The sequence below is a fragment of the Tachyglossus aculeatus genome, chromosome 23 (genome assembly GCF_015852505.1).
Source record: "Tachyglossus aculeatus isolate mTacAcu1 chromosome 23, mTacAcu1.pri, whole genome shotgun sequence".
NCBI lineage: Eukaryota > Metazoa > Chordata > Mammalia > Monotremata > Tachyglossidae > Tachyglossus > Tachyglossus aculeatus.
The window spans coordinates 4,000,732-4,028,693 of record NC_052088.1 but is presented as its reverse complement, the minus strand read 5'-3'; the positions used below and the strand labels follow the sequence as shown (position 1 = coordinate 4,028,693).

Below are 27,962 nucleotides of genomic sequence, written 5' to 3'. Positions count from 1 at the left end.
TCGGTCTGTGCTCACGGCTCGTCTCGAGAGAACACACGGAGCCTGAACGTCAGGGGTCCGCCAGGAGGAAGGCCCCTTGGAGGGCGGCACACCCGGCAGGGGAGAACAGTGGCCGTCGTCACGGGCGAGGAGAGCAGCAGGGCAGTAAGGCCCGGACTCCTGCCATCCAAGCTGCCTGCTCATGCCACCACAGAGGAGGAGGAGGAGGAGGAGGAGAGAAGGAGGAAGAAGAGGAGGAAGAGTGGCACCGGTACAGGTGTCCCGTGCAGATCCCTCAGCACCAGCAGGTCTTCGGAGAGTGCCCCGTGCCTTCCGGTCTGCCCTCGTCTTCCTCCAGCTCGGCCAAGGGGAGCTCCTCGCTGGCGAAGGTGCGGAGACTGTCCAGCTCCTTCTTGTGGGCCTGCAGCACCAGCTCAGTCAGCCGAGTGAAAGACTGGGAAGGCCCAAGGACAAAGGCTCGCTCCGCTCCCGGACCCCCCCCGCCGCGGCCCCCCGCCTCCCCCGGCCCCCCCGCCACCAGCCCCGAAGCGGCCCCGGGGACAAGCCCTCACCTCCCACGAGCCCGCAGTGCTCTGGCCCCACCGCTCACCTCCTTAATATTGAAGTTGGTGCAGGCACTTGTTTCGTAGAAGTCCATGCCATATTCCTTAGCCAGCTGGGCAAGGAAAGAGGGGTTGGGCTGAAGGAAGCCAGAGGCGCCCCCAAGTTCTAGCCCTCCTTCACTCCCTCATGGGCTATTCACCCCACGATTCCCTAGAAAGCACCTCAGCTCGAACGTGATTTCCTCCTGACTCTCGGCGGCGGCCAATGGCTTCCCCTTTCAGGCGTCGGCCGCTCTCTCTGGCCTCCACTCCTGTCCCAGGAGGAACGAATCACGTCCTCCCACCGCCCTCCCCTGTGAAATCCTCGACCCCAACCACACTGCCCCGTGACTCCGAATTCTAGGAATTAGAGGAAAGGGAAGCCACCGAAAGCTTCTCCGTACTAACCAGGAGGCCTAGGTTTATTATTATTATTGTTATAATTGTATTTGTTAAGTGCTTACTATGAATCAAACACTTTTCTGAGCACTGGGGTGGATCCAGCGCTTAGAACAGTGCTTTGCACTTAGTAAGCGCTTAACAAATACCATCATTATTATTATTATGATGATACAAGTTAATCAGGTCAGATACAGCCCCTATGGCACACAGGACTCACAGTCTAAGTAGGATGGAGAACAGACATTGAATCTCCATTTTATCGATGACAAAACCGAGGATTGAGAAAGTTGCCCACATGGCGGTCGGCATTTGGAGTCAGAGGTCATGGGGTTCGAATCCCGGCTCCGCCACATGTCCGCTGTGTGACCTTGGGCAAGTCACTTGACTTCTCTGAGCCTCAGTTACCTCATCTGGAAAATGGGGATTGACTGTGAGCCCCCTGTGGGACAACCTGATGACCCTGTATCCCCCCCAGCGCTTAGAACAGTGCTTTGCACATAGCGCTTAACAAATGCCATTATTATTATTATTATTATTATTATTTGGGCTCACGGTCAAAGCGGTTTAGAATCAGGAATCCCTGTGGGTCAGGGTCTCAGTTCCTAGCCCAACTTGCCCCCTACCCCAGAGGCTATTCTAGGATGGGGTGGGGGTGGGAAGGGCGCCTCACCTGCTGCCCTTGATCTCTTCCCACTTGCCTCTTCTGCTCTTCGTCGGCTTTGTTCCCTATGAGGATCTTCTGGACTCCGTCAGGCGCGTACTAGGGATGAAGGGGAGGGGATAGCCACTCCCTGCTTCCTACTCTTCCCACAGCCCTTCCGCACAGCACCTCTGCCTAGGGCTGGCCATCAAATCGGCTTGGAGTCCAAGGGACCCGGGACACGGCTCAGGTGGCCGGCAGGGTTAGTGCCTGGCTCTCTGGCAACTGCGTGGCTACAGCCCAGGACGGTTATGAGGCCAGAGCACCGGCTGAGGATAGGAAACTCCTTCTCTGAAGCCGACATATTGTTGGGCTCGGTATCTGACTCCTTCTGTGACCTGGAGAAAGGCAGCTTAAAGGACAAGGAGCAGGAAGACCTTACCCCAACCCACGACATTAGGGGAAGGTGTAATTTAGGGGCGGAGGCCAGGTGGTCGGATGTGAAGTTACCGTTTTGAACTCTCCAACCAAATCTTGCTTTGGCAATAGCCCTCGGTCCATGGGTCTAATATCCTAAGCATTTGCTCCTCACTCCCACGGCCTCCTCTCACTTTCCCTCTCCTCCAGGCAGTAGCGATGTGTCTCTTACCTCATCTACGTCGCTGACCCACTTCATGATGTGCTGGTAGGATCGTTCACTGGAGATGTCATAAACTAAAAATATGCCCTGTGAGAAGTGATGAGAGGGAAGGTGAGGGGATAAGGGTGGAGAGACGGTGGGGTGGGGGTGGGGGGGATACTACTGTGACCTCTACTTGTTCCCTGGGAGGGGCTGGACCCTTCCTTCCTTTGTTTTCTGGGGGTGCCTGCCCAGCGTGGGGACTGAAGGGGATGCCACATTCCCCCCTTCCTGTCCACTTGCTCGGCCACAGAATTGCCAGGTGCTCATAGCAGTTCGTTGGAATAGGGCTGCTTTAGGACCCTGAGGAGGGTGACAGCAAGCTAATGATAAGCAGCTTGCAAACAAGGGATGGGGGTAGCTGGAAAGGAAAAAGAGGGAGAGCAGGAAGGTCTCCAGCAGGTTTCCAGCTGTGTCTCCTCATTGCTGCCCTCCAGACTGGGGTGGATAGGCCTGTATAATCCGAGGTGTTTTATTTTTCAATGGTATTTGGTAAGCTATGCATCGAGCACTGCTCTAAGTGCTGGGGTAGATACAAGTTCATCAGATGGGGCACAGGTCCTCTCCCTTATGATGCTCACAGTCAAATAGGAGGGAGACAGGTGCTGAATACCCACTTAACAGTTGAAGGAACTGAGGCCCAGAGATGTTAAGTGGCTTGCCCAAGGTCACACAGCAGACCATCCTTATCAAACTCCCTCCACCTCCATCTCCGAGGGGCTGCCTTCACTCAGAGAACTCTACAGCCCAATACCAGGCAAGGACTCACCTGTGCCCGCCTGTAGTACTGCTTGGTGATTGTCTGGTATCGCTCCTGCCCTGCGGTATCCCTGAAACAAAGAGCCAGCTCCAGGCCCCCGCAGCCAGAAGAACCCAGTGTAGAATCCACTGAGGAAGGAGGGAGGCAGGGAAGGTGAAGGAACAGGGGAGAGGGAGAGGCAGCTGGGAACGCTTTGGGTTTGAACCCGGTCCTGCCTGGGGCAGAGCCAAAGGACGGATTCTGGCAACTGGAGGAGCTGAGGACCCCACTGTTCCTGAGTGCTGGGCAACTTGGGATGGCAATGGGATGGGGCTGCAGCTTTCGCAGTTTTGCAGTAGAGTTAGCATCCTTTGAAACTTCCATCCCAAGGAAAATCCTTGGCCCCAAACCCTGAGATAACCTTTTCCAAAGCCTAGCAGAAACCGTGCCCCCGCCCCACCCTCCCCAGCCCCCCGAGTTTGCCCTGGGTCGGTATCTGGACTTACTTTGCTCCTCCAGCCTTCCTGCTGGGAGCTCACTTAGGGGTTACTGCCCCGTGGCCCTAGGGTCAGGGGGCACAAAGCCCTGGGGTCAGCCCACCAGAAGCCCTGGGCAGTGCCTTCCACAGGGCTTTGGACTAGAGCCCTACAGCAGCTTCCTGTGGATACATCTGCAAACTACCAGAGGCCTCTTGGGTGTTTTCAGATAGCAATTGCTACCCATAACAACCAACCCATCATATTTATTGAGCACTTACTGTACTAAGCACTTGGGAGAGTACACTATAGCAATATAACAGACACATTCTCTGCCAAAGCACTGGCATATAGCACCCCTTCCCCCCTCCCGCCACCCCGGAGAGGGACCTGGGGAAAAGGAAAGTTGAATACAAGGAAAAGTAAATTCCTGTTCTCTCTCTCTCTTTCTTTCTTCCTTTCTCTCTCTCTCTCCCTCTCTCTTGCTTTCTGCCTCCCTCCCAGCTGGCACCCGAGGAGGGAGAAGAAGAGGGTGGTTTTACAGAACTGGGGCAGAGGCCCGAGGGAGGGGATGGAAGTCGCAGGCTAACGTGATTCCTTCCCCATCAAGATAGTGGCCCTTGATTCAGTTGAGAGGATGAACAACTGAGGGGCAGGCTGGTGTTAGGGGAAGGCTCGTTCCAAGCCCCCACAGAATAGCCCCTTACCCCCACCTCTGCAGGCTACCCGCCTCCAGCACCTCCTCCTCCCTCTCCCTACCTCACTCACCAAATCTGGATCCGGACTTTAATGCCGTCTACCTCTATGGTCTTCATCTTGAAGTCGACTCCTGGAAGGGTGGAGGGGAAAGGAGAAGGGCAGAGTTAAGGGGCGCCCGTTAAGCGAATCTGCAGGGAGGATGGCAATCCCTCATTGGGCCAAACCCCGCTCCGTGACTGAATTGCCTGTGAACCCCCTGAAGCGGAGACCGCAAACTCATCCACGGAGCCGGCCACTCTCCCAACGCCCACGCCCTCGGTCCATGATTCGGCACGTGATGTTCAGTGCCTGCTCAGGCTGCCGTCCTGAGGGACACCGTACCAAAATCGGAGTCTCCTCCGTCCCCCTCTATTCGCATATTGGCCCCGCCTTATCCCTCACTGTGGTCCATTTGGGGTCATCCCAACTACCCTTCCATCACTCCTCTGGACATCCCTTTCACGGTCAGTATGTAGGGCCAGGTTCTGGGTCCAGTTGAGGTCACCGCTTGCAGACGGAGCTATGTGTGACCTTGGTCCTAATTTCTCTACGGCGTTTGCACTAAGTTCTCATAACTATCCCTGGTTTGCATGTACAGAAAGCTCTCTGCGTTTCTCCTTAATCATATCCCTGAACTTCTCCCTCTAGTTTCCCATTCTAAACTAGCCTCCTGGTCTTGTTTTGCAACCCTAAACCCGTCACTCCCTCAACTCCACAGCATCTGTTTCCTCCTGAGCCCCAACACCTCTGGTTTGAGCTTCGACCCCATTTCCTCTCCTGGCTCCCTATCAGAGAAGTCTCAGCACACTCCCCGTATTCCTCTTCTTCCAGAGAACTCAGCTGGGTAGTCCTCCCCAACACGGCCAGTCCATTCTGACAAAGAAATCCCCTTCATGGTACAAGGACACAGACACAGGTCCTAGAGACTGCTCCCGTGGGCAGAATAAAGGATGAAGCAGGGTGATGTCAATCAAGATGGGAAAGTTAGAAGGAGCCAGGGGAGTGGGAGATCCAGAACAAGGTCTGTGGGGATGCCCAGATAGAAGGTGGGCACACTCAGCATAATAATAATAATAATAATAATGGTATTTGTTAAGCACTTACTATGTGCCAGGCACTGTACTAAGTGCTGGGGTGGATACAAGCAAATCGGGTTGGACACAGTCTCTGTCCTATGTGGGGCTCACAGTCTCAGTCCCCATTTTACCGATGAGGTAACTGAGGCGCAGAAAAGTGACGTGACTTGCCTAAGGTCACGCAACAGACAAGTGGCAGAGCAGGGATTAGAACCCATGACCTTTTGACTCCCAGGCACGTGCTCTATTCACTTCGCCATGCTGCTTGACACATGTAAAACATGACGGGAAGCAGGTGGTGGGTGTGAATTTTTCCCTACTTCAGGATGGCCCAATGTCTGGAGCCAATTGGGAATAGGACTGACTGCTGGGCCCATTGGGCACAGAGGCCTGAAGGGAAGTCCTGCTGCTGCTGGAAGATCAGACCGGACACTGGCTTTGGGAATGGGAACTGGCACGGAGGAAGAAAAGGCGGACAGGCAGGAAGCAGACTATCTGTCCTCACTCTGTCACTGTTTGCCCTCCCGCTCTCCTATAAATTTGCCCTCCTGCTCTCCTTCCCCTCCCCACAGCACCTGTATGTATGTTTGTGCGTATTTATTACTCTATTTGTTTATTTTATTTGTACATATTTATTCTATTTATTTTATTTGGTTAATATGTTTTGTTTTGTTGTCTGTCTCCCCCTTCTAGACTGTGAGCCCGCTGTTGGGTAGGGACCATCTCTATATGTTGCCAACTTGTACTTCCCAAGCGCTTTGTACAGTGCTCTGCACACAGTAAGCGCTCAATAAATACGATTGAATGAATGAATGAATAAGCTACTATCCTTCTTTTGCTTCTGTTGCACCTTCCGAGTGTTCGTTATAGACCACTAGATCTTGAAGTCTCTGAAGGCAAGGATTGTGTCTTTAATGTTATCGTATTCCCCCAAGCAATTCATTCATTCATTCAATCGCTTTTACAGAGAACTTACTGTGTGTAGAGCACTGTACTAAGTGCTTGGGAAGTACAATTCAGCAAAAGATAGAGACAATCCCTGCCCACAACGGGCTCAGAGTCTAGAATTAGCAGACTGTTGAGCACAAAGTAGATGCTCCAAAATGGTACTGATTAAATACAGAGTGTTGCATTCAGTAGGCACTCAATAATAGTAATGATGGCATTTATTAAGCACTTACTATGTGCGAAGCACTGTTCTAAGCACTGGGGAGATACAAGGTGATCAGGTTGTCCCACATGGGGCTCACAGTCTTAATCCCCATTTTACAGATTAGGTAACTGAGGCTCAGAGACATTAAGTGACTTGCCCAAGGTCACACAGCAGACATGTGGCAGAGCCTGGATTAGAACCCATGACCTCTGACTCCCAAGTTCGGGCTCTTTCCACTGAGCCACGCTGCTTCACTCAAATAACTTTACAACTACTACCACTACTATCCCCCAGATAATGGCTGTTCTTCACAGGAGGAAAGCAAGGAGGAGCTTCTCTGTCTCACTCCCCTCAGGCCAGTTGAAGGCTAGTCAATCAATCAATCAATAGTGCTGAACTAAGTCTTCGGGAATTGATCCTGCCTTCCAGGAGCTTATCACCTAACAGGGAAGACACACACAATAATCAATGATATTTTTTGAGCACTTACTGTGTGTGTGTGCAGATCATGGCACTAATTGCTTGGGAAAGCACATTATAATAGACAGAATACCTGCCCACCAGGACCTTACAGTCCTAGTTGTAAATTGTAGCTAGGAGGAAGAGGAGGATGGAAAGGTGGATATGTGGATGAGGAGGTGCTTAAACAATAGCATACTTGAGACAAAACGTATAGAAATACCTCTGGTGGTTGTGAGCACTTAAGTGCGGAGGTGGCATGAATGTGTTGAGGTGGTTGGTAGCTGGGAAGATACGGCCTGGGATGAAGCAAACAATTAGGAGAGGCCTCCTGGAGGAGCTGGGATTTCAGAGGGACTTGGAAGATTGGGAGAGCTGTGGCCTGGCTGATGTGAAAGGGGAGGGAGTTCCAGGAAGGAGGAAAGGTTTGAGCAAGGAGTTGGAGGACAGAGAGAGAAGAATGAGGTGCTGTGAGTAGGTTAGCCTGAAAGAAAGGAAGAGTCTGAGCTGAGGGGGAGTGGGAGACATCAGTAGACTTGTTCAAGGGAGAGAGCTGGTCTAAGAGTATCTTTGATGTGGAGAAGAATGGCTAATCTTTGAAGGTTTATAAAGCATGAGGAGGGCAAAACGATACTGTAGAAAAATAATTCAGGCAGCAGCGGAATACAGAACGGATGGGAGAGAGGAGAGGAGAGGGGAAGAGAGAGAAGGGAAGTGGGGAAAAAAAGGAATGGGAGGGGAGGGACCATTTCAGCAGTCTAATCAGGACCCAACAAGCTCCTCAGCCAGGATGGTGACCGTTCGGATGAAGAGGAAGGGACAGATGTAGCAGATGTGGATGAAAAGCTGACACAATCTGGCAATAGACTGAACATGAGAGTTGAAAGAGAGCAAGGAGTCAAAGGTAATACCAACTTTGTGAGCTTTGGAGACAGGGAGGATAGTGGAGCTGTCAACTGTGATTGGAAAGGTGGAGGAGTCGATCGGGAGAGAAGAGAAGGAGTTTGCTTTTAAAGATATTGGAGTTAGAGTGCAGGTGAATCATCCACATGGAGAGGTCCCGGAGGAAAGAGAAAATGCAACATGGCAGAGGAGGCGAGAGATGAGGGTTAGCAAAACAGAGAAGTGACAGCTGAAGCCACAGGAGAGGATGGGTTCCCCGAGAGAGAGAGCGTAAAGCGAGAGGAGAAGGAGACCCAGAACAGAGCCTGAGGGTCACCCACAGTTAGGGGTGAAAGGCAGAAGAAGGGCTAGTGAAAGAGAGGGAAGGCTTGACCAGAGAGGTAAGAGTAGACCCAGGAGAAAACGATCGGTAAAGTCAAGGTTAGATAGCATTTCCGTGAGGTGGGAGCAGTCCGAGCTATAAAGGGCAACCAAAAAGGCAACGAAGATAGGACTAGATTCGGCAAGGAGCGAGTCATTGGTGACCTTGTAGAGTCTGTGGAGGGAAGAGGGAGGGCTCCAGATTGTAGATAATCAGGAAGGGAGTTGGAGGGGAAGCCACCATGGTGTCGGAGAGGAGCAGGTAGGAGGGGGAAGGCCCAAGCCTAGGCCTTGGGCTAAGGGCAGTAGGGCACTGGGTCTTTTCCAATGAGGGCAGGTGTGTTAACCTAAGTCCTCTCAATTTGGAGCCCATTTAACTAACCTCAAGGCCAGGATTGGGAATACTTTTCAGCACTGCAGAGCCAAAAGGGGGACAAGGGCGCAAAGTCTGTCCTGCCCCACCAAAGCCTGCCTCGGGAGTAAGCCCCATTCAGGCTGGAAGCCCTGCTCAGGGTCATGGGCGAGGAAGGAAAATGAAATGAAAACCCCTTCACTAGGGTTATGGAATGCGGCGGAGCGGAGGGAATTACAATTCAGCTGCGGATCACCAAGGGTCTAGCAGAAGCATTTCTGCTAAAAAGTGTTTTTACTCCATGTAGGACAGGTATCTGATAATAATAATAATAATAATAATAATAATAATAATAATAATAATAATAACAATAATAATTGTATTTGTTAAGCGCTTATTGTGTGCCAAGTACTGTTCTAAGTTCTGGGGTAGATACAAGGTCATCAGGTTGTTCCACATGGGGTTCACAGTCTTAATCCCCATTTTACAGATGAGGTAACTGAGGCATAGAGAAGTTAAGTGGCTTGCTCAAGGTCACACAGCAGACGAGCGGCGGGGCCAGTAATGGAACCCACATCCTCTGACTACCAAGCCCCGGCTCTTTCTACTAAGCCACGACAGTAAAAACAAAATCTCCAGAAACCAACCCAGGTGGAGGCCTCCGTATCATTTTGCCATTTGTTGCCCAAACCCTGAGGATGCAAATAATAATAATGGCATTTATTTAGTGCTTACTATGTGCAAAGCACTGTTCCCAAGCGCTGGGGAAGTTACAAGGTGATCTGGTTGTCTCAAAGGGGGCTCACAGTCTTAATCCTCATTTTACAGGTGAGGTAACTGAGGCACAGAGAAGTTAGGTGATGTGTTTTTCAAGATCCAGCAGGCAAGATGTATTCTTACTACCCCAGAGCTATGCCCAGTACTTGGTGCACAGTAAACACTTAAATACCACAATTATCATCATCATCATCGTTGTTATTATTATTGTTATTTGGAAAAGGGAAGCCTGGGGTCTCGGAGGGGAGCCGCCTAACCTGGAAGCCTTGCTCCCCCGTCAATGGGAGGTCTCACGCTTCCTTCGCAGCTGCATGAAGAGCTGTCAGCATCACTTCCCATGGAAAGGGGTTGAGCCTGGCGACCAGTGTGCCCGCAGCCACCGTCCGAGGGAAGGAGCTGCAGGCTGATCATTCCTGGAGAAGAAACATTCGATCCTACCGAAACCCAAGGCGGACACCCGATCCTCTGAGCTGCCTGGCCTCCAGTTACCCACCCAGTTGGGAGGAGGGAACGGGCCCATGGGGACCCCTGTCCGGATATACGGGGCCGGAGACTGGGCCGCTCGGGGGTGCAGATCCCACTAGACCCCCACAGCCATGAAGCAAGGGAGCAGATCCAAGGGCAGATCCGTTGGCAGGTCTCTTCCGTGCATTTATCACCTTCAAGTCTGAACCGGCCCCCCAGCTGGGGAGTTGAGCTGGAAGAAAGTCAAACCAGCAAGGCTTAGATCAGTCGCAAGAGGCCCTCCAGAATCCCACTGGAGAAACCAGAGGAGCGAGGCAGGATGGGGATACCTGTTTCCAGGGCTCTCTCTACGGCTCACGAGCAGTAGTCCCAGGGCCCTTGGGACAACAGCTCCCAGAATCCCACAGGGGCATCCATACTTTCAGTTTGGATAGTCCCGCTTAGGGCTGCGGCTTCTGATGCCACTATTCTCCACAGCCCAAGGCGCTGCCTCACTCCAAAGCACTCTCAGCCATTTCTGGGAGGACTGCAGGAAGCGAGTTCCCTGGGCTTCTCTTCCCGTCTCACCCAGAGCACGGCAGGAACCCCCTCAGGCTTTGGAGGAGCGTCGCACCAAAACTAGGTCATCCCTGCTCATACGGAGCTCCGTGACAAGCATGATCCCTCTGAGGAGGGAGGCAGGGATCGGGCTCTGGCTACCATTTGCGGAAAGTGGAATCAGGACCTACCTCCCCGGTTCCACAGTGGCCCCGAACAGTACGTCAATAAATTGTGTTTCTTGAGCGCTTACTGTATGCAGAACACTGTGCCAAGAACTTGGGAGAGTACAATAAAACAGAATCAGTAGACATGTTCCTTGTCCATAAAGAACTTACTGTCTAGAGGAGAAAACACAATAAACATTACAGATGAGTTGGGGTGATGCAAAGTGAGAGGGAGAGGGAGAAGGGCCTCCTGGGGTAGTGATTTTTATCAGGACTTGAAAGTGGGGAGAGTGATTGTCTGTCGGATATGAAGCGGGAGGGTGTTTTAGGCCAGAAGCAGGATGTGGATGAGGGGTCAGCGGCAAGATAGATGAGATCGAGGTACAGTGAGTAGGTTGGCATTAGAGGACCGAAGTGTTCGGGCTGGGCTGGAGTAGAAGAGTAGCGAGGTGAGATAGGTGGGGGCAAGGGGATTGAGGGCTTTAAAGCCAACGGTGAGGAGTTTTTGTCTGATGTGGAGTTGGAAGGACAACAACTGGAGTTTTTTGGAGAGTGGGGAAACATGGACTGAATGTTTTTGTAGAAAAATGATCTGGGCAGCAGAGCGAAGTACGGACTGGAGTAGGGAGAGACAGGAGGCAGGGAGGTCAGCGAGGAGGCTGATGGAGTACTCACGGTGAGATTCACTCATTCATTCATTCATTCATTCTGCAGTCCTCCCAGAAATGGCTCAGCATGCTTTACAGCGAGGCAGTGCCCTGGGCTGTGGAGAATGGTGGCATCAGCATTCATTCAATCAATCGTATTTATTGAGCGCTTACTATGTGCAGAGCACTGTATTAAGTGCTTGGGAAGTACCAATAGGCAACATATAGAGACGGTCCCTACCCAACAATGGGCTCACAGTCTAGAAGGGATTGGATAAGTGCTTGGATCAATATGGTAGCAGTTTGGATGGAGAGGAAAGGGTGGATTTTAGTGATGTTGTGAAGGAAGAACTGACCCGATTTGGTGATAGACTGACTATGAGGGTTGAATGAGAGAGATGAGTCCAAGATAACAGCAAAGTTAGGAGCTTGTGAGAGAGGGAGGATGGTGGTAATGTCTACAGTGATGGGAAAGTCACAGGGAGACAGGGTTTGGGTGAGAAGATGAGGAGTTCTGTTTTGGACATGTTACGTTTGACGTATCCATGGGACATCCAAGTAGAGATATCCTGGAGACAAGAGGAAATACAAGACCTGAAAGAAGGAGAGAGATCAGGGCTGGAGATGTAGAATTGGGAATCATCTGCACTGAGGTGGTAGTTGAAGGGAGTGGGTTCAAAAGGAGAACAGAAGGGGACCCAGAGCTGAACCCTGAGGGATTCCTACAACTAGGGGGTGGGAGGCAGAGGAGGAGACCGCGAAAGAGACTGAGAATGAGCAGCCAGAGAGAGATAGGAGGAGAACCAGGAGAGGACAGCTTTAGGGAAGCCAAGGTTGGATAGTGTTTCCAAGAGAAGGGGATGGTCCACTGTGTTTATGGCAGCTGAGTAGTGGAGGAGGATTGGGATGCAGTAGAGAGCATACGATTTGGCAAGAAGGAGGTATTCAGTGACCTTAGAGAGGCCTGTTTTGGTGGAGCAAAGGGGATGGAAGCCAGAATGGAGGAGATCAAGGAGATAATTGGAGGAGAGGAAGTGGAGGCAGCAGGTGTAGACAACTTGCTGAAGGGGTTTGGAGAGGAATGGTAGGAGGGAGATGGGGTGATAACTGGAACGAGTCATGCTGTCAAGTGAGGGTCTTTTTTTTCTCTCAACAAGGGATACGTGTGCATGTTTTCAGTGGGGAAGAAGCCCCTGGAGAGTGAACAATTGAAGATGGTGGTGAGGGAGAGAAGGCGAGAGGGGTCAAATGTTTTGATAAGGTGTGAAATGATGGGCTTGGAGTTGCAGGTGAAGGGGGTGGATTTTGAGATAAGGCAGGGGTTCTCCTCTGAGATACCGTTGGGAAAGATGGGAGAGTCAAAGAAGGGGGAAGAGACAGGGATTGAAGAGGAGCAGGGCAGATTTTAGGGAGATCATGCCTGATAGTTTCAATTTTATCCATAAAGTAAGTGGCCAGGTCATTAGGGGCAGGATAACAGTGCGACACGGGGTTTGAGGAGGGAGTTAAATGTTTGAAGCAGTTGGCAAGGGCAATGAAAATGAGACTCAATAAGGTTGGAGAAATGATAATGCTGGGCAGAGGAGAAGGCAAGCAACTGCTTCCACCACCCCCACAGCCTGGGCTCTGAACTCCATCACTCACATCAGGCTGGAAGCTTGTTCCCAGCAGAGATAGTACAGGCTCATATGGGCAGAATCTCACCTTCTTGTAATTAGCCCAGAGTGCCATGGGCTCAGCCATATGGCCAGCATAAGCCTTGAGGCCTGGAGAATATGTGTATGTGAGAGAGCGAGAGAGAGGGAGACTACATGTGCGTTCAGGGCTGTGGAGGGGTGGGTATAGGTGCCTCTGTGTCTCTCTGTGGCCTTACTTGGGTTTTGCTAAGACAGGAAGGTGTATTGCTCTACTTAGTCAGGGCACAAACATACTCCACACCTTCCCTAACCACCCCCAACTTGATATTGAAGCTCCGTGGGCTCCCCCGTCCTCACCCTGCGGTCCTGGCCTGCTGTCTCCGTGCACCCAAAGGAACAAGTCTCCCCCTAGTAAAGAGAAAGGGAGGGAGAGACCCAGAGGGTGAGTTGCAGCCTCTCCCTGTGCCTCAGTTTCCCAGCAGCACCCCTTCACTCCCCACTTGAGTGTGAGTGAGGTCACATTTCCAGCCAGCAGGATTAACTAAGGCATGTTGTGGGGCAGAGAGGTTGGGGCCTAAAGGTCTCTCTGCCTAAAAATGGCAATATCCGGCAGAAACAGCCTCAAACAGGAGGCCACAAGAGAGTTTGCAGAGTAAAGGCACTTAGTTGGTCTGGAGATTTATGGGAACAGGGGAGGGAGATAATAATAATGATAATTATGGCATTTATTAAGCACTTACTATGTGCAAAGCACTGTTCTAAGTGCTGGGGAGGTCATAAGGTGATCAGGTTGTCCCACGGGGGGCTCACAGTCTTCAGCCCCATTTTACAGATGAGGTAACTGAGGCCCAGAGAAGTTAAGTGACTTTCCCAAAGTCACACAGCTGACAATTGGGGGAGCCGGCATTTGAACCCATGACCTCTGACTCCAAAGCCCAGGCTCTTTCCACTGAGCCATGATGCTTCTATATTAACTTGGATATTACAAGACTCTTCAGGAGAGGCTGGAGGAGCCGGAAAGCGGGGAGAGTGGTATCGGGTAGAGTGCTCAAAGGGCAGGAAAACAAGTGAAGAAGGGGCACCTCGGAGGCTCAGGCAGAGACACCGGTCTCCAGAGCTTGGGGAATGGGCTTCTCCAAGAAAAACCCATTGGAATGATAGCAGGCCTCTTCCTGCTTCTCTATGAGTAGTTCCCTTGAATGAGTACATTCATCCTGGCAGCACTGCAGGGGGAAGGCAACAGACAGGATCATCATCCCTGTCTTACTGAGGGTCCTAGTAGAGAGGCCTGGGAGTCTAAAGGACCTGGGTTCGAGTCCTGGCTCTGCCACTTGTCTGCTGTGTGACCTAAGGGCGAATCACTTCATTTCTCTGTTACCTCATCTGTAAAATGGGGATTAAGACTGTGGGACATGAACTCTGGCCAACCTGATTACCTTGGATCTACTCTGAGTGCTTAATAATAATAATGATAATAATAACTGTGGTATTTGTTAGGGGCTTAATGTGTGCCGGGCACTGTACTAAGCACTGGGGTGAATACAAGCAAATCGGGTTGGACACAGTCCCTGTCCCTTGTGGGGCTCACAGTCTCAATCCCCATTTTACAGATGAGGTATTGAGGCACAGAGAAGAGAAGTGATCACACTGCAGACAAGTGACGGAGCAGGATTAGAACCCACAACCTTCTGACTCCCAGGGTGGTTCTCTATCCACTAGGCCATGCTGCTTCTCTCCACTGCAGTGCCTGGCACATGGTGAGTGTTTAACAAATACCATTAAAAAAATGAGGGGGAGGGAAAAGAGACTAGCTTGTATCAAGTCCAGGTTTCCCCACTCCTCAGGATCCTCCAGTGGTTGCCTACCCACCTCTGTATTGAACAGAAATCATTTAAAAGCGCTGAATAACCTTGCCCCCTCCTACCTCACCTTGCCACTCTCCTACCCAGCCCACCCACTTTGTTCCTCTAACGCCAACCTACTCACTTACCCTCATCTCATCCATCTCGCTGCTGACCCCTCGCCCTCATCCTGCCTCTCACCGGGAACTCCCTCCCCCTTCATATCCAACAGACAATCATTCTTCCCACCTTCAGAACCTTATTAAAATCACATCTCCTTCAACCTCTTCCTACTTTAAGAATAATAACAATAATAATTCTGGCATTTGTTCATTCATTCATTCAATCATATTTCTTGAGCACTTACTGAGTGCAGAGCACTGTACCAAGGGCTTGGAAAAGTCCAACAATAGATGGTGACATTCCCTGCCCACAGTGAACTTGCAGTTTAGAGGGAGGGAGACAGGCATCAATTTGTTAAGCGCTTACTACAGGCCAAGCACTGTACTGAGCGCTGGAGTAATAATAATAATGATGGTATGTTAAGTGCTTACTATGTGCAAAGTACTGTTCTAAGCACTGGGTACAGTGCCCAAGGTAATCAGGTTGGCCATAGTCCCTTGTCCCACGTGGGGCTCACAGCCTTAATCCCCATTTTACAGATAATAATAATAATGATGATGGCATTTGTTAAGCAATTACTATGTCTCACACACTGTTCTAAGCGCTGGGGTAGATACAAGGTAATCGAGTTGCCCCACGTGGGGCTCACAGTCTTATTCCACATTTTACAGATGAGGTAACTGGGGCACAGAGAAGTTAAGCGACTTGCCCAAGGTCTCACAGCAGAAAAGTGGTGGATCTGGGATTAGAACCCAGGTCCTCTGTCTTCCAGGACTGTGCTTTTTCCACTAGGCCATGCTGTGCTGAACTGTACTTTCCAAGCTCTTAGTACAGTGCTCTACACACAGTAAGCACTCAATAAATACAATTGAATAAATGAATGAACCACTTCCCGCTCATGGGCAGGGAAAGGCACTTGGTGTAGACCTCGCACCCAACACACCCCTACAGACAAACTCTGTCCCTCTCATCTGAGGATCAAAATTTTTTTCTTTACCATGTGGTAATTCTTCCAGGATTTCTTCTGCAGAAAAAACAGCATAGCTTATACGGGATGCTCACAAGGGAACGGTTACCCCAGGCAATCAATCCATCAGTGGTATTTTTTGAGCACTTTTTGTGTGCAAAGCTCTGAACTAAGCACTCGGGAGAGTACAATACAATGGGGCTGGTAGATACAATCCCTGCTGTCAAAGGATTTTACAATCTAGTGGGAGAGACAGACATTGACATAAATTATAGCTAGGGGAGAAAGCACTCAATGGATCCTCACATTTCCTCCTGCCTTCTCTACTTGGATGTCACGCCGTCACCTCAAACCTAACATGTACAGAACAGACTCCTTATCCTCCCACCAAAACCCTGTCCTCCCCATGACTTTCTTGTCACTGTAGACGGCACCACCATCCTCCAAGTCTCCCAAGCCTGTAACCTTTCCGTTATCCTCGATTTATCTCTCTCATTAAACCCACGTATTCAATCTGTCACCGAATCCTTTTGGTTCAATCTTCACAACATCACTAAAATGGAAAAGCAGCATGGTATACTGGACTGATCACGGGCCTGAGAGTCAGACGGTCATGGGTTCTAATCCCGGCTCTGTCACTCGCCTGCTGTGTGACCCTGGGTGAGTCAATTCACTTCTCTGTGCCTCAGTTATTTTATCTGTAAAATGGGGATTGAGACTGAACCCCACGTGGGACAGGGACTGCGCCCAACCTTATTTGCTTGTCTCCCCCCAGCACTTAGTACAGTGCCTGGCTCATAATAAGCACTCAACAAACACCATACTTATTATTAATATTTTTATTAATAAGTAATAATAAAATCTCCCTTCTTCTCCATCCAAACTGCTAACATGTTAATCCATGCACTTATCCTATGCTCCTTGCTGACCTCCATGTTTCCTGTCTCTCCCTACTCCAGTCCATCTTCACTCTGCTGCCTGGATCATTTTTCTACAAAAACATTCAGTCCATGCTTCCCCACTCCGCAAGAACCTCTAGTGGCTGTGCATCCTCCTCCGCATCAAACAGAAACTCTTGCCATTGACTTTAAAGCACTAAATCACTTCTCGCTCCTACTTTACCTCATTGATTTCCTTCTACAACCGAGCTCTTCCACTTCGCTCCTCTCATTCCAACCTACTCACTGTACCTCCATCTCATCTGTCTCGCTGCCGACCTCTCAGTCATATCCTGCCTCTGGCCTGAAACTTCCTCCCTCTTCACAGCCAACAATCACTCTCCCCACCTTCAAAGCCTTACTGAAAGCAAATCTCCTCCAAGAAGCCTTCCCCGATTAGGTCCTCATTTCCTCTTCTCCCATTGCCTTCTGTGTTACCCTTGCACTTTCAGATTTACAAAAGTTCACACCTCCCTCAGCTTCACAGCTTTTATGAACATATCAGTAATTTCTTTATATTAATGTCTGTCTCCCTCTCTAGACTAGATGCTCGTGGTGGGCAGGGAACGCGTGTGTCTACCAACTCCATTATATTACACTCTTCCAAGTGCTTAGTATAGTGCTCTGTACACATTAAGCACTCAATAAATACGATTGATTGATCTATCATATTTATCGAGGGCTTGCTGTGAGCAGAACACTGTACTAAGTGCTTGGGAAAGTTCAATAAAACTGAATTGGCAGACATGTTACTTGCCCACAAGGAGCTCACAGTCTACAAGGGAATGCAGACATTAAACTAAATTATGGATAGGAAAAATAGAATATAAGGATTTGGACCCAAGGGCTGTGGGGTGAGTATCAAAGAGAGATACAGTGGAAAGAGTTAGAATAGGCTTGAACACTCCTTATACTGAGTCCTTTGAAACAGACCTCACATTCTGTCCCCCGCCTATTTCCTACCTAAATAATAGCCCCAACCATATTCCCACAGTCCCTCATTGGCCAAGCCACAGAAGCAGCGTGGCCTAATGGAAAGAGCACAGGCCCGGAATCAGAGGACCTGGGTTCTAAACCCAGCTCCTCCACTTGTCTGTCACTTCACTTCTCTGTGCCTCAGCTATCTCATCTGTAAAATGGGAGTTAAAGCTGTGAGCCTCAGGTGCGACTTGGACTGTGTCCAATCTGATTAGCTTGTATCTACCCCAGCGTTTAGTACAGTGCCTGGCACACCGTAAGCACTCAACAAATAGCACAATTGTTATTATCATCATTATTATTATTGGAAGAGCACGGAGATGGAGCTGGAGAGATCTCTTGGTGGGGCCCTTCACCACTCCCCGGCCGTATCAGAACGGTTTCAGAAGAAAGTGGAGACGGCAGCTGGAGAAATCCCTTGGTGGGGTCCCAGCCCCCTCACTGAGAGGACAAGCTGTCATGCCAACAAAAGGCCTCGTCTGGCCAGCACAGAGAAGGAGTGGGTCTCAGGAACCCACAATGACAGCAATGACTTCATTCTTGATTCTCCCTCCTCTAACTCCACCTCAACTCCTGCCTGGCAGCCTCTCCCCCTTCCAATCCACCAGACCTCAGCTCTCTCCATGTAGCGAGCCCTGCCAAAATTCCACCTCTTCAGAAAGGCTTTTCCTTCCTCTCCCCAGTTCTCATTTTTTCTCCTTTCAACTCAGCACTTGGGTAACACATTATCGCTTTCACACTCGCTCCTTCTCGATGATCTCTTGGACCTGTTGATGCACATCCTCTATATGAGCCCTTCTTCCTCTTATTTGTAAAATATTTTCTATGTCTCCTTCATTAGTTTGTAAGCTTCCTGAGGGCAGGGCCTGTCTTCTACCTCTATTTTACTCTCCCAAAGTCTTAGTTTGGTGTTCTGCTCACTGTAGTTCAATAAATACTACTACTGAGGGCCTTCTTCCTGGAATATCTGACGTCACTAGAGTTAATGTGGAGATGTGTCCCTTCTCAGCCCTGCCCTCCCCCAAGTCTCAGTTTCCCTCAAGAATGCTTTTCTTCATGCTTCTCCAAATCCAACTTCAGCAGAGTCCATTGCTGCTAGTGATGACAACAATAGTGCTAACCCTCTGGCTAACCCCACCATCTCATAGGTATTAGTGGGACAATTCATAATGCTGGGAGCTTGTAGATTGCTCTAAGCGATATCTTTTTCTTTTTATTTGTTAAGCACTTACTATGTGTCAGGCACTGTTCTAAGCACTGGGGTAGATACAAGGTTGGACACGGTCTGTGTCCCACATGGGGCTCACAGTCTTAATTCCCATTTGTAGACGAGGTAACTGAGGCACAGAGAAGTGAAATGTCTTGCCCAAGGTCACACAGCAGACAAATGGTGGAGGCTGAATTAGAACCCTCCCAGGCCCTTGTTCTATCCACTAGGCCACACTAGTGGACACTCCTCCAGATATAATGTTAGTTGTACTTAGCCCAAATGGGAGAAACCTGGTCCTTATGCGCCACTATTCCCTTCCCCTCAGACCCCAGTTAAATCATCTCATTCTCCTACACCTCAGGAGAGGTGTGCTGAAAGGGCATGGGGAAAGGGAGTGACTGTAATGAGAAAGTTTCACCCAGAAAAATCTAGACTCACTCCAGAGTCAAAAGGAAAGGGGGAACACCCATGAAGTTGGGACTGGAGAAAGAACTGATGATGGTGATGATGATGATCATGATGACGACGGAATCTCCCGTCGAGAACAATGGATGAGTTTCTGCCTGAGACTTCAGGACTGAGAATCTCTGCATGGAAGAATGGATTGTGTTGCCAGGGGTTTGTGCTGAGCCATTCACACTCCCAAGGAAGTAGTCAGACGGGAGTCGAAAGGATTTACTTTTCTGGACAAGGAAGTGGAAACTTGTCACCTGTCGCATGCTGAGAAAGTGTTTTAAGGCCGAGCTGGGGGAAGGAAGGGAGAGCCCAGCTGGGGTGAAGTCTGAAAGAAACAGGCCCTGCCCCTCGGTCTCTCTCCCTTGCTGCTCAGACCAGGAAAGAAGGTTTGTGAAGGGGGTACTGGATGACAGAAGAGGAGAGCTGCTTCTGGCAACCTAATGCTTTCCGGATCTCCTGGGCTGAAAGGAGAACAATATGACTGTCTTAGACCTCAGCAGTTTGGTATATCTTGACCTACAAATGCTATTGAGTTTATTCATCTCTTCATCGTCTCATATTCTTGCTATGACCCACTGAATCCTGTTTCTTCTGTTCTCTCTATTGGTAAATAATTTCTAACTGCCTGACTCCCTCACGTCAGCTGCTGAGGCAGAGACCATTCTTTTTCCTTCCACTGTCCTCCCCCAAATGCACAAAATAGGGCTTTGCAAACAGTCAGCCCCCAACAGACACTACTGATCGATTAACTGATTAATTGGGAGGGGAGGAATCAGGCTCAGTCAAGCCAAGTTCCACTGATTGTTGCAGCCACTATCAGAGATGGGGGGCAAGGGAGAGGAAGTAGGGAAAAGTTCTCCCTTCCAACTTTTTTTAATGGTATTTGTTAAGCACTTGCTGTCTGCCAGGAACTCTACTGGGTGCTGGGGTAGATACCAGCTAATCAGGTTGGACACGGTCCCTGTCCCACCTGGGGTTTACAGTCTTAGTCCCCATATTACAGATGAAGGAACTGAGTCACAGAGGAATGAGGTGGCTTACCCAAGGTCACACAGCAGACAAGTGGTGAAGGTGGGATCAGGACCCAGGTCCTTCTGACTTCCGGGCCCATGCTCTATCCACTAGGCCACACTGCTTGGGGGAAATGAAAGGAACATAGTAATCCCCCTCAGGGATTCAGAATTCAGAATCCCCCTCAAAGACCGGTCTGGGAGAAAGTTTTGGATCCAAGTCAGTTAAAAAAGGGGTTTGTCTTAGGGCCAACAGTCCTCATAGGAAGTACTTAGAACGGGGCCGGCGAGGGCTGCTCCTAAGCCTGGAGGAACCAGGAACCTTTACCGTCATCATCATCTTCACCATCGTGATCCCTCTCTGGGGCCTCAGGATGCTCTGGTGACCAGTGGGGAAAGCATTCCCTGGCTGACTTGCTCAGCAGAAGAGCCACGAGAGAGGGAGATCACGGCCAGCACGTACCTGAAGAGCAATGTTTAGTAGGAAACCCCGGGGCACAGTTGAACCACAGAGCCATCTGGGCAATGCCAGCTTGGGTCCAGAGGATGGCACAGCTCCAGGCTGAAAGGCTCCCAGCCCAAGGAGGTGGAATGTTATCATTCTGCCGTCCCAAGGGTCCTGGGGCCATGTTGGAGAAAGGCAGTGGGGCCTGACACTGCTGACATTCTTATAAACCTTTCTTAGGAAGCAGCACGGCCTGGTGGATAGAGCACGGGCCTGGAAGCCAAAAAGACCTGGGTTCTAATTCCAGCTTCACCCCTTGTCAGCTGTGTTACCTTGGGCAAGTCACTTCACTTCTCTGTGCCCCTCATCTGTAAAATGGGGATTAAGACACTGAACCCCACGTGGGATATCCAACCTGATTACCTCATATCGACCCTAGTGCTTAGTACAGTTCCTGGCACACAGTGAGTGCTTAACAAATATCATTAAAAAAACCTCTAACCTAGTGTTTAGCACATTCCCTTCTCCCCAGACAGGCAAATAGCTTCAGAATGAACAGCCTGAGTAGTGAAAGTCGGCCATTCATTCATTCAATTGTATTTACCGAGCACTTACTGTGTGCAGAGCCCTGTACTAAGCGCTTGGGAGGGGATAATATAACAGTAAACAGATGCAGCCCCACAGCACTTATGTACATCTCTGTAATTTATTTATATTAATGTCTACCTCTCCCTCTAAACTGAACGCTTGTTGTGGACAGAGAACGTGTCTGTTTATTGTTACATTGTACTCTCCCAAGTGCTTAGTACAGTGCTTTGCACACAGTAAGTGCTCAATAAATAAGACTGAATGAGTAAACATTCCCTGCCCAAGTCAGAAAAGGCAGTTGCTCCTCTGCTCTCTCACTTCATTGCTACCCACTCTTGCAAGTAGCAGTAGCAGTAGTAGTAGTAATAGTATTAGTAATAGTAATAGTATTTATTAAGCACCCATTGGATGACATGCACTGTACTAAGACAAAACAGTGTCATGTTCCCTATCCACAGCAAACTGTCATTCTAAAGGGGGAGTCTTCTTCTCCGGGTGCCGTGGAGTCTTTTCCGATTCAGAGCGATTTTATACTTTCTCCAGAACATCCCAGCCTCATCCCTCTGAGAGCCAGGATGCCAGATTTCCACCCATCCAATCAATCAATGGTATTGATCCATCCCTGCCCACAAGAAGCTTACACTCTAGGTGGGAGATGCACATTAAAATAAATGACAGGTAGGGAAAGAAACCAATTATGAGAATCTGAACATAGGGGCTCAGGGGATCCGGACTCAAACACACAGGCGATGCAGAGGGAAGGAGAGACTAGGGTGGGGACACGAAGGTTTTCTGGAAGAGATGTGATTTTAGCAGAGCTTTGAAGGTTGGGAGAATGGCGATTTGTCGGATACGAAGGGGGAGAGAGTTCTGGGAAGCAAGAAGGATGTGATCAAGGGGTTGATGGCGAGAAAGATGAGAGGGAGCCAAAGTGTGGCGGTATTAGGTATTCATTATACTGGCGAATGGAGCGACGATAGGTGCAGCTAAAAGCTGATTGAGCACCTTAACGTCAATGGTGAGGAGTTTCTGCTTGATTTGAAGAGGGATGGGAAACCACTGGAGGTTTTTGAGGAATGGAGAGACGGGCATATTGGTTTTAGAAAAATGATCTGGGCAACAGAGTGGAATATGGACTGGAGGAAGGGAGTTCAGTTAAGAGGCTGAAGTGGGAGTTGCGATGGGGTATGATATGATAAATGCCTGAACTAGTGTGATAGCAGTTTGGATGGAGTACAAGGGAGGAATTCTGGAGATGTTGTGACGATGGAAATGAAAGGATTTGGTGCCCTCTGTGGGCCCATTCCCACTACTCCTTTAGGTCTGGACACGCCTGTTAATATATTCTCCAGGAAGTCAACATAGATCCTTCTGCCAATGCCGATACACCACGTACGTCTGCCAAACAGGAACTAACAGACTGGGGGAAGCTGGGGGAAGCAGCGTGGCTCAGTGGAAAGAGCACAGGCTTTGGAGTCAGAGTTCATGGGTTCGAATCCCGGCTCCGCCAATTGTCAGCTGTGTGACTTTGGGCAAGTCACTTAACTTCTCTGTGCCTCAGTTACCTCATCTGTAAAATGGGGGTTAAGACTGTGAGCCCCCCGTGGGGCAACCTGATCACCTTGTAACCTCCCCTGCACTTAGAACAGTGCTTGGCACATAGTAAGCACCTAATAAATGCCATCATTATTATTATTAACAGACGTATTGTTATGTGTTACAGAGCCTCATATCACGAAGAACCTTTAACAGAAATCCCCTGGACCCAGAGCCTGCCCTTGGGGAGATCCTGACACCTCTCCCTTACCCGACTGCTTTGCCCCAGAACTACCGCTTCACCCCACCCTGGTCTGCTAGGACACAGGTGCCATTTCCCAGCTGCAGGATTCAAGCTAGAAGGAGGTTCAGCATTTAAAATAAGGATAGAGGACTTAAAGGTGATGATGCAGTATCAGTACTGTGCAGAGGACGGGGCAACTGCAAACCAGACTGTCCAGTATACAATTGGAGAAATGGCCATCTTGTCACCCAGTAGATAGGGAATGCCTCTTGGACACAAAAATCCCCCCTCCGGCCCTAGTGCAGGCCCTACTTGGGTACCTGCTTACCAGCTCTGCCTCTCTCTGACTGGAGGCCTGTCAGAGAGACCGTCCGAGCCACCCTGGGCCCTGTGGGCCAAGTTGAGTGGGGCAGTGCATCCCTAGATCCACAGGGCCAGGCCCTGTCTCCCCAGGCCAGGGGAGCCAGCTCTGTCCAGTCTTCAGACTCTCTCCCCAGACCAGGTTGGCCAATCCTTGCCTGGTCCTCAGCCTCAGTGTCTCTGGACCAGGTGAGCCAGCTCTGCCCTGTCCTCAGATTCAGTCACCCAGACCAGATTGTCCAGGCCCTGCCCGGCCCTCAGACTCTGTTTCCCCATACCGGGTCAACCAGCCCTTGCCTGGTCCTCAGAATCTGCCTTCCCAGATCAAGTGACCAACTCTGTCTGGTTCTCAGCCTCTGTTTCCCTAGACCAGATGTGCCAGCTCTGCCCTGTCCTCAGATTCAGTCACCCAGACCAGATTGTCCAGGCCCTGCCCGGCCCTCAGACTCTGTTTCCCCATACCGGGTCAACCAGCCCTTGCCTGGTCCTCAGAATCTGCCTTCCCAGATCAAGTGACCAACTCTGTCTGGTTCTCAGCCTCTGTTTCCCTAGACCAGATGTGCCAGCTCTGCCCAGTCCTCGGTCTCCGTCTCCCCAGACCAGGTGAGTCAGCTCTGCCCAGTCTTCAGACTCTGTCTCCCCAGACCAGGTCGGCCAATTCCTGCCCGATCCTCAGTTTCGGTCTCCCTAGACCAGATCGGCCAGCCCCAGCCCGGTCCTCAGCCTCCGTCTCTCCGGACCAGGTGAGCCAGCTCTGCCCAGTCCTCAGATTCGGTCACCCAGGCCGGGTTGTCCAGCCCCTGCCCGGCCCTCGGACTCTGTCACCCATACCAGGTTGTCCAGCTGTTGCCCAGCCCTCAGACTCTGTCTCCCGAGGCCAAGTGAGCCAGCCCCTGCTCGGATCTCAGACTCTGTCTCCCCATACGAGGTCGCCCAGCCCCTGCCCAGCCCTCAGCCTCTGAATCCCCAGAGCAGGTTGCCCAACCCCTGCCCAGGCCTCAGTTTTTGTCTCTCTTGACCAGGTTGGCCAGCCCCTGCCTGATCCTCAGACTCTGTCTCCCCAAATCAGGTCAGGCAGCCCCTGCCTGGTCCTCGGCCTCTGTCTCCCCAGACCAGGTGAGCCAGCTCTGCCCAGTCCTCTGTCTCTGTCTTAGCAGACCAGGCTGGCCTGTCCCTGCTGGGTCCTCAGCCTCCGCCTCCCCAGACCAAGTGACCAACCTTGCCCAACCCTCAGCCTCCGTCTCCCCAGACCAGATGTGCCAGCTTGGCCCAGCCCTCAGTCTCTGACTCCCCCAGCTCGGCCCAGCGCTCAGTCTCTGACTCCCCAGACCAATTGAGCCAGCTCTGCCCAGTCCTCAGCCTCCATCTCCCCAGACCAGATGTGCCAGGCCTACTCAGTCCTCAGTCTGTCTTTGCCTCCCCGGACCAGATGTGCCAGCTCTGCCCAGTCCTCAGCTTGCCTCCCCAGGCCAGATGTGCCAGCTCTGCCCAGTCCTCAGCCTCCATCTCCCCAGACCAGGTGAGTCAGCTCTGCCCAGTCCTCAGCTGCCGTCTCCCCAGACCAAGTGACCAGCTCTACCCAGTCCTCAGCCTCTGCCTCCCCAGACCAGATGTGCCAGCTCTGCCCAGTCCTCAGCTTGCCTCCCTAGACCAGATGTGCCAGCTCTGCCCAGTCGTCAGCCTCTGCCTCCCCAGGCCAGATGTGCCAGCTCTGCCCAGTCCTCAGCCTCTGCCTCCTCAGGCCAGATGTGCCAGCTCTGCCCAGTCCTCAGCCTCCATCTCCCCAGACCAGGTGAGTCAGCATTGCCCAGTCCTCAGCTGCCGTCTCCCCAGACCAAGTGACCAGCTCTACCCAGTCCTCAGCCTCCGCCTCCCCAGACCAGATGTGCCAGCTCTGCCCAGTCCTCAGCCTCCATCTCCCCAGACCAGGTGAGTCAGCTCTGCCCAGTCCTCAGCTGCCGTCTCCCCCAGACCAAGTGACCAGCTCTACCCAGTCCTCAGCCTCTGCCTCCCCAGGCCAGATGTGCCAGCTCTGCCCAGTCCTCAGCTTGCCTCCCTAGACCAGATGTGCCAGCTCTGCCCAGTCGTCAGCCTCTGCCTCCCCAGGCCAGATGTGCCAGCTCTGCCCAGTCCTCAGCCTCTGCCTCCTCAGGCCAGATGTGCCAGCTCTGCCCAGTCCTCAGCCTCCATCTCCCCAGACCAGGTGAGTCAGCTTTGCCCAGTCCTCAGCTGCCGTCTCCCCAGACCAAGTGACCAGCTCTACCCAGTCCTCAGCCTCCGCCTCCCCAGACCAGATGTGCCAGCTCTGCCCAGTCCTCAGCCTCCACCGCCCCAGACCAAATGTGCCAGCTCTGCCCTGTCCTCGGCCTCCGTCTCCCCAGACCAGATGTACCAGCTCTGCCCAGTCCTCAGCCTCTGCCTCCCCAGGCCAGATGTGCCAGCTCTGCCCAGACCTCAGCCTCTGCCTCCCCAGGCCAGATGTGCCAGCTCTGCCCAGACCTCAGCCTCTGCCTCCCCAGGCCAGATGTGCCAGCTCTGCCCAGTCCTCAGCCTCCATCTCCCCAGACCAGGTGAGTCAGCTCTGCCCAGTCCTCAGCTGCCGTCTCCCCAGACCAAGTGACCAGCTCTACCCAGTCCTCAGCCTCTGCCTCCCCAGACCAGGTGTGCCAGCTCTGCCCAGTCCTCAGCTTGCCTCCCTAGACCAGATGTGCCAGCTCTGCCCAGTCGTCAGCCTCTGCCTCCCCAGGCCAGATGTGCCAGCTCTGCCCAGTCCTCAGCCTCTGCCTCCTCAGGCCAGATGTGCCAGCTCTGCCCAGTCCTCAGCCTCCATCTCCCCAGACCAGGTGAGTCAGCTCTGCCCAGTCCTCAGCCGCCGTCTCCCCAGACCAGATGCGGCAGCTCTGCCCAGTCCTCAGCCGCCGTCTCCCCAGACCAGATGCGGCAGCTCTGCCCAGTCCTCAGTCTCTGTCTCCCCAGACCAAGTGACCAGCTCTACCCAGTCCTCAGCCTCCGTCTCCCCAGCCCAGATGTGCCAGCTCTGCCCAGTTCTCAGCCTCTGTCTCCCAGGACCAAGTGACCAGCTGTGCCCAGCCCTCGGCCTCCATCTCCCCAGACCCGATATGTGCCAGCTGTGCCCAGCCCTCAGCCTCCGTCTCCCCGGCCCGGAGGTGCAGGCTGTGGCCGGCCCCGAGGCTCCGTGGCCGCAGGGCCGAGGGTGGGCGGGCCCGCCCAGGAGGGCAGCGGGGGCCGGGCCCCTAACGGCCTGGCGGGCAGGATGGCGGGGAGGCCGTACCGATGGTGGAGATGTGCGACGGGTGGAACTCGTTGTCGGTGAAGCGGCAGAGCAGGCACGTTTTGCCCACGCCGGAGTCCCCGATCAGCAGCAGCCGGAACAGCACGTCGTATTGCTTCGCCATGGCGGGGAGGCCCGGGCCTGTCCTCCCTCCTGCCCGGCCCGGCCCTGCCCTGCCCCTGTCCGCTCCTGCCCTGTCCGGGCTCAGCCCCGCTCCGCTCCCGCCGCAGCCATCGCGGCCCCGGGCCCTGCCCAGCGGCTGGCCCCGGCTGGCCCCGGCTGGCCCCGGGCCCTGCCCAGCGGCTGGCCCTGCCCCCTACCCGGTACCTGTCCTCCGCCCGCCCTCCCGGCTGGACCCACCCGCGGGGAGGGGCGCCGCCGGCCAAGGCCCGGGGCCGAAGGACGGCGGCCGGGCCTCGGAGGGAAGAGGGAGAGCTGCAGGCAGGGGCACGGAGGGCCGCAGCCTGGCAGGGAGGAGGGATGAAAGCCAGCTGGGAGGGAGGGAGGGAGGAGGGAGAACTAGCCAGGGGAGGGGCACGGGCTGGCAACGGGAGGAAGGAGACTTACAGGCAGGGAGGGGCACGGGCTGGGGGAGGAGGAGGAGGAGAACTGGAGGGGTAAGGGGCACAGGCTAGGAGGGAGGAAGGGGAGCTAGTGGCAGGGAGGGGCACAGGCTGGCAGGAGGGAGGCAGGAGAGCTGGGTGGGCAAAGAAGGAGAGCGAGAAGGGGAAGGGGCACAGGCTGAGAGGGGGAGGAAGAAGCTCTAGTGGCATGGAGGGGCACAGGCTGGCAGGAGGGAGACAGGAGAGCTAGAGGCAGGGAGGGGCGCAGGCTGGCAGGAGGAGGAAGGAGGGCTGGGTGGGGGGAAGAAGGAGAACTAGAGGGGGAAGGGGCACAGGCCAGGAGGGAGAGCTAGAGGCAGGGAGGGGCGCAGGCTGGCAGGAGGAGGAAGGAGGGCTGGGTGGGGGGAAGAAGGAGAACTCGAGGGGGAAGGGGCACAGGCCAGGAGGGAGGAGGGAGAGCTAGCGGCAGGCGGGGGCACAGGCTGGCAGGGGAGGAAGGTGAGCTAGAGGGGGAAGGGACTCAGGCTGAGAGAGGGGAGGAAGAAGCGCTAGTGACATGGAGGGGCACAGGCTGGCAGGAGGGAGGCAGGAAAGCTGGGTCGGGGGAAGAAGGAGAGCTATTG

The 27,962-nt window shown here is 52.4% G+C and overlaps 2 protein-coding genes across 3 annotated transcripts in view; one reads left to right on the top strand and one right to left on the bottom strand.

Annotated features, from left to right (window-relative positions):
• Positions 1–182: 182 nt before the first annotated feature.
• RAB15 (RAB15, member RAS oncogene family) lies at positions 183–27,079 on the bottom strand. 2 transcript variants are annotated; one of them, XM_038765449.1, is made up of 7 exons: positions 26,777–27,079; positions 4,286–4,346; positions 3,072–3,132; positions 2,273–2,350; positions 1,654–1,743; positions 590–655; positions 183–400 (listed from the first exon to the last, which is right to left on the bottom strand). In XM_038765449.1, exons 1-7 carry the CDS (start codon positions 26,898–26,900, stop codon positions 275–277), a joined length of 606 nt encoding a protein of 201 aa, XP_038621377.1. In that variant the 5' UTR covers positions 26,901–27,079; the 3' UTR covers positions 183–274. The 2 variants fall into 2 exon arrangements, with proteins under 2 accessions (XP_038621377.1, XP_038621376.1); XM_038765448.1 differs by having other exon boundaries at positions 183–433; positions 26,777–27,073.
• Positions 26,899–27,962, top strand: part of FNTB (farnesyltransferase, CAAX box, beta) — a 117,691-nt gene continuing 116,627 nt past the window's right edge. The window contains exon 1 of the mRNA XM_038765432.1: positions 26,899–27,217. Coding sequence (XP_038621360.1) covers positions 26,899–27,217 — 319 coding nt within the window. The remainder of the gene's footprint in view (positions 27,218–27,962) is intronic.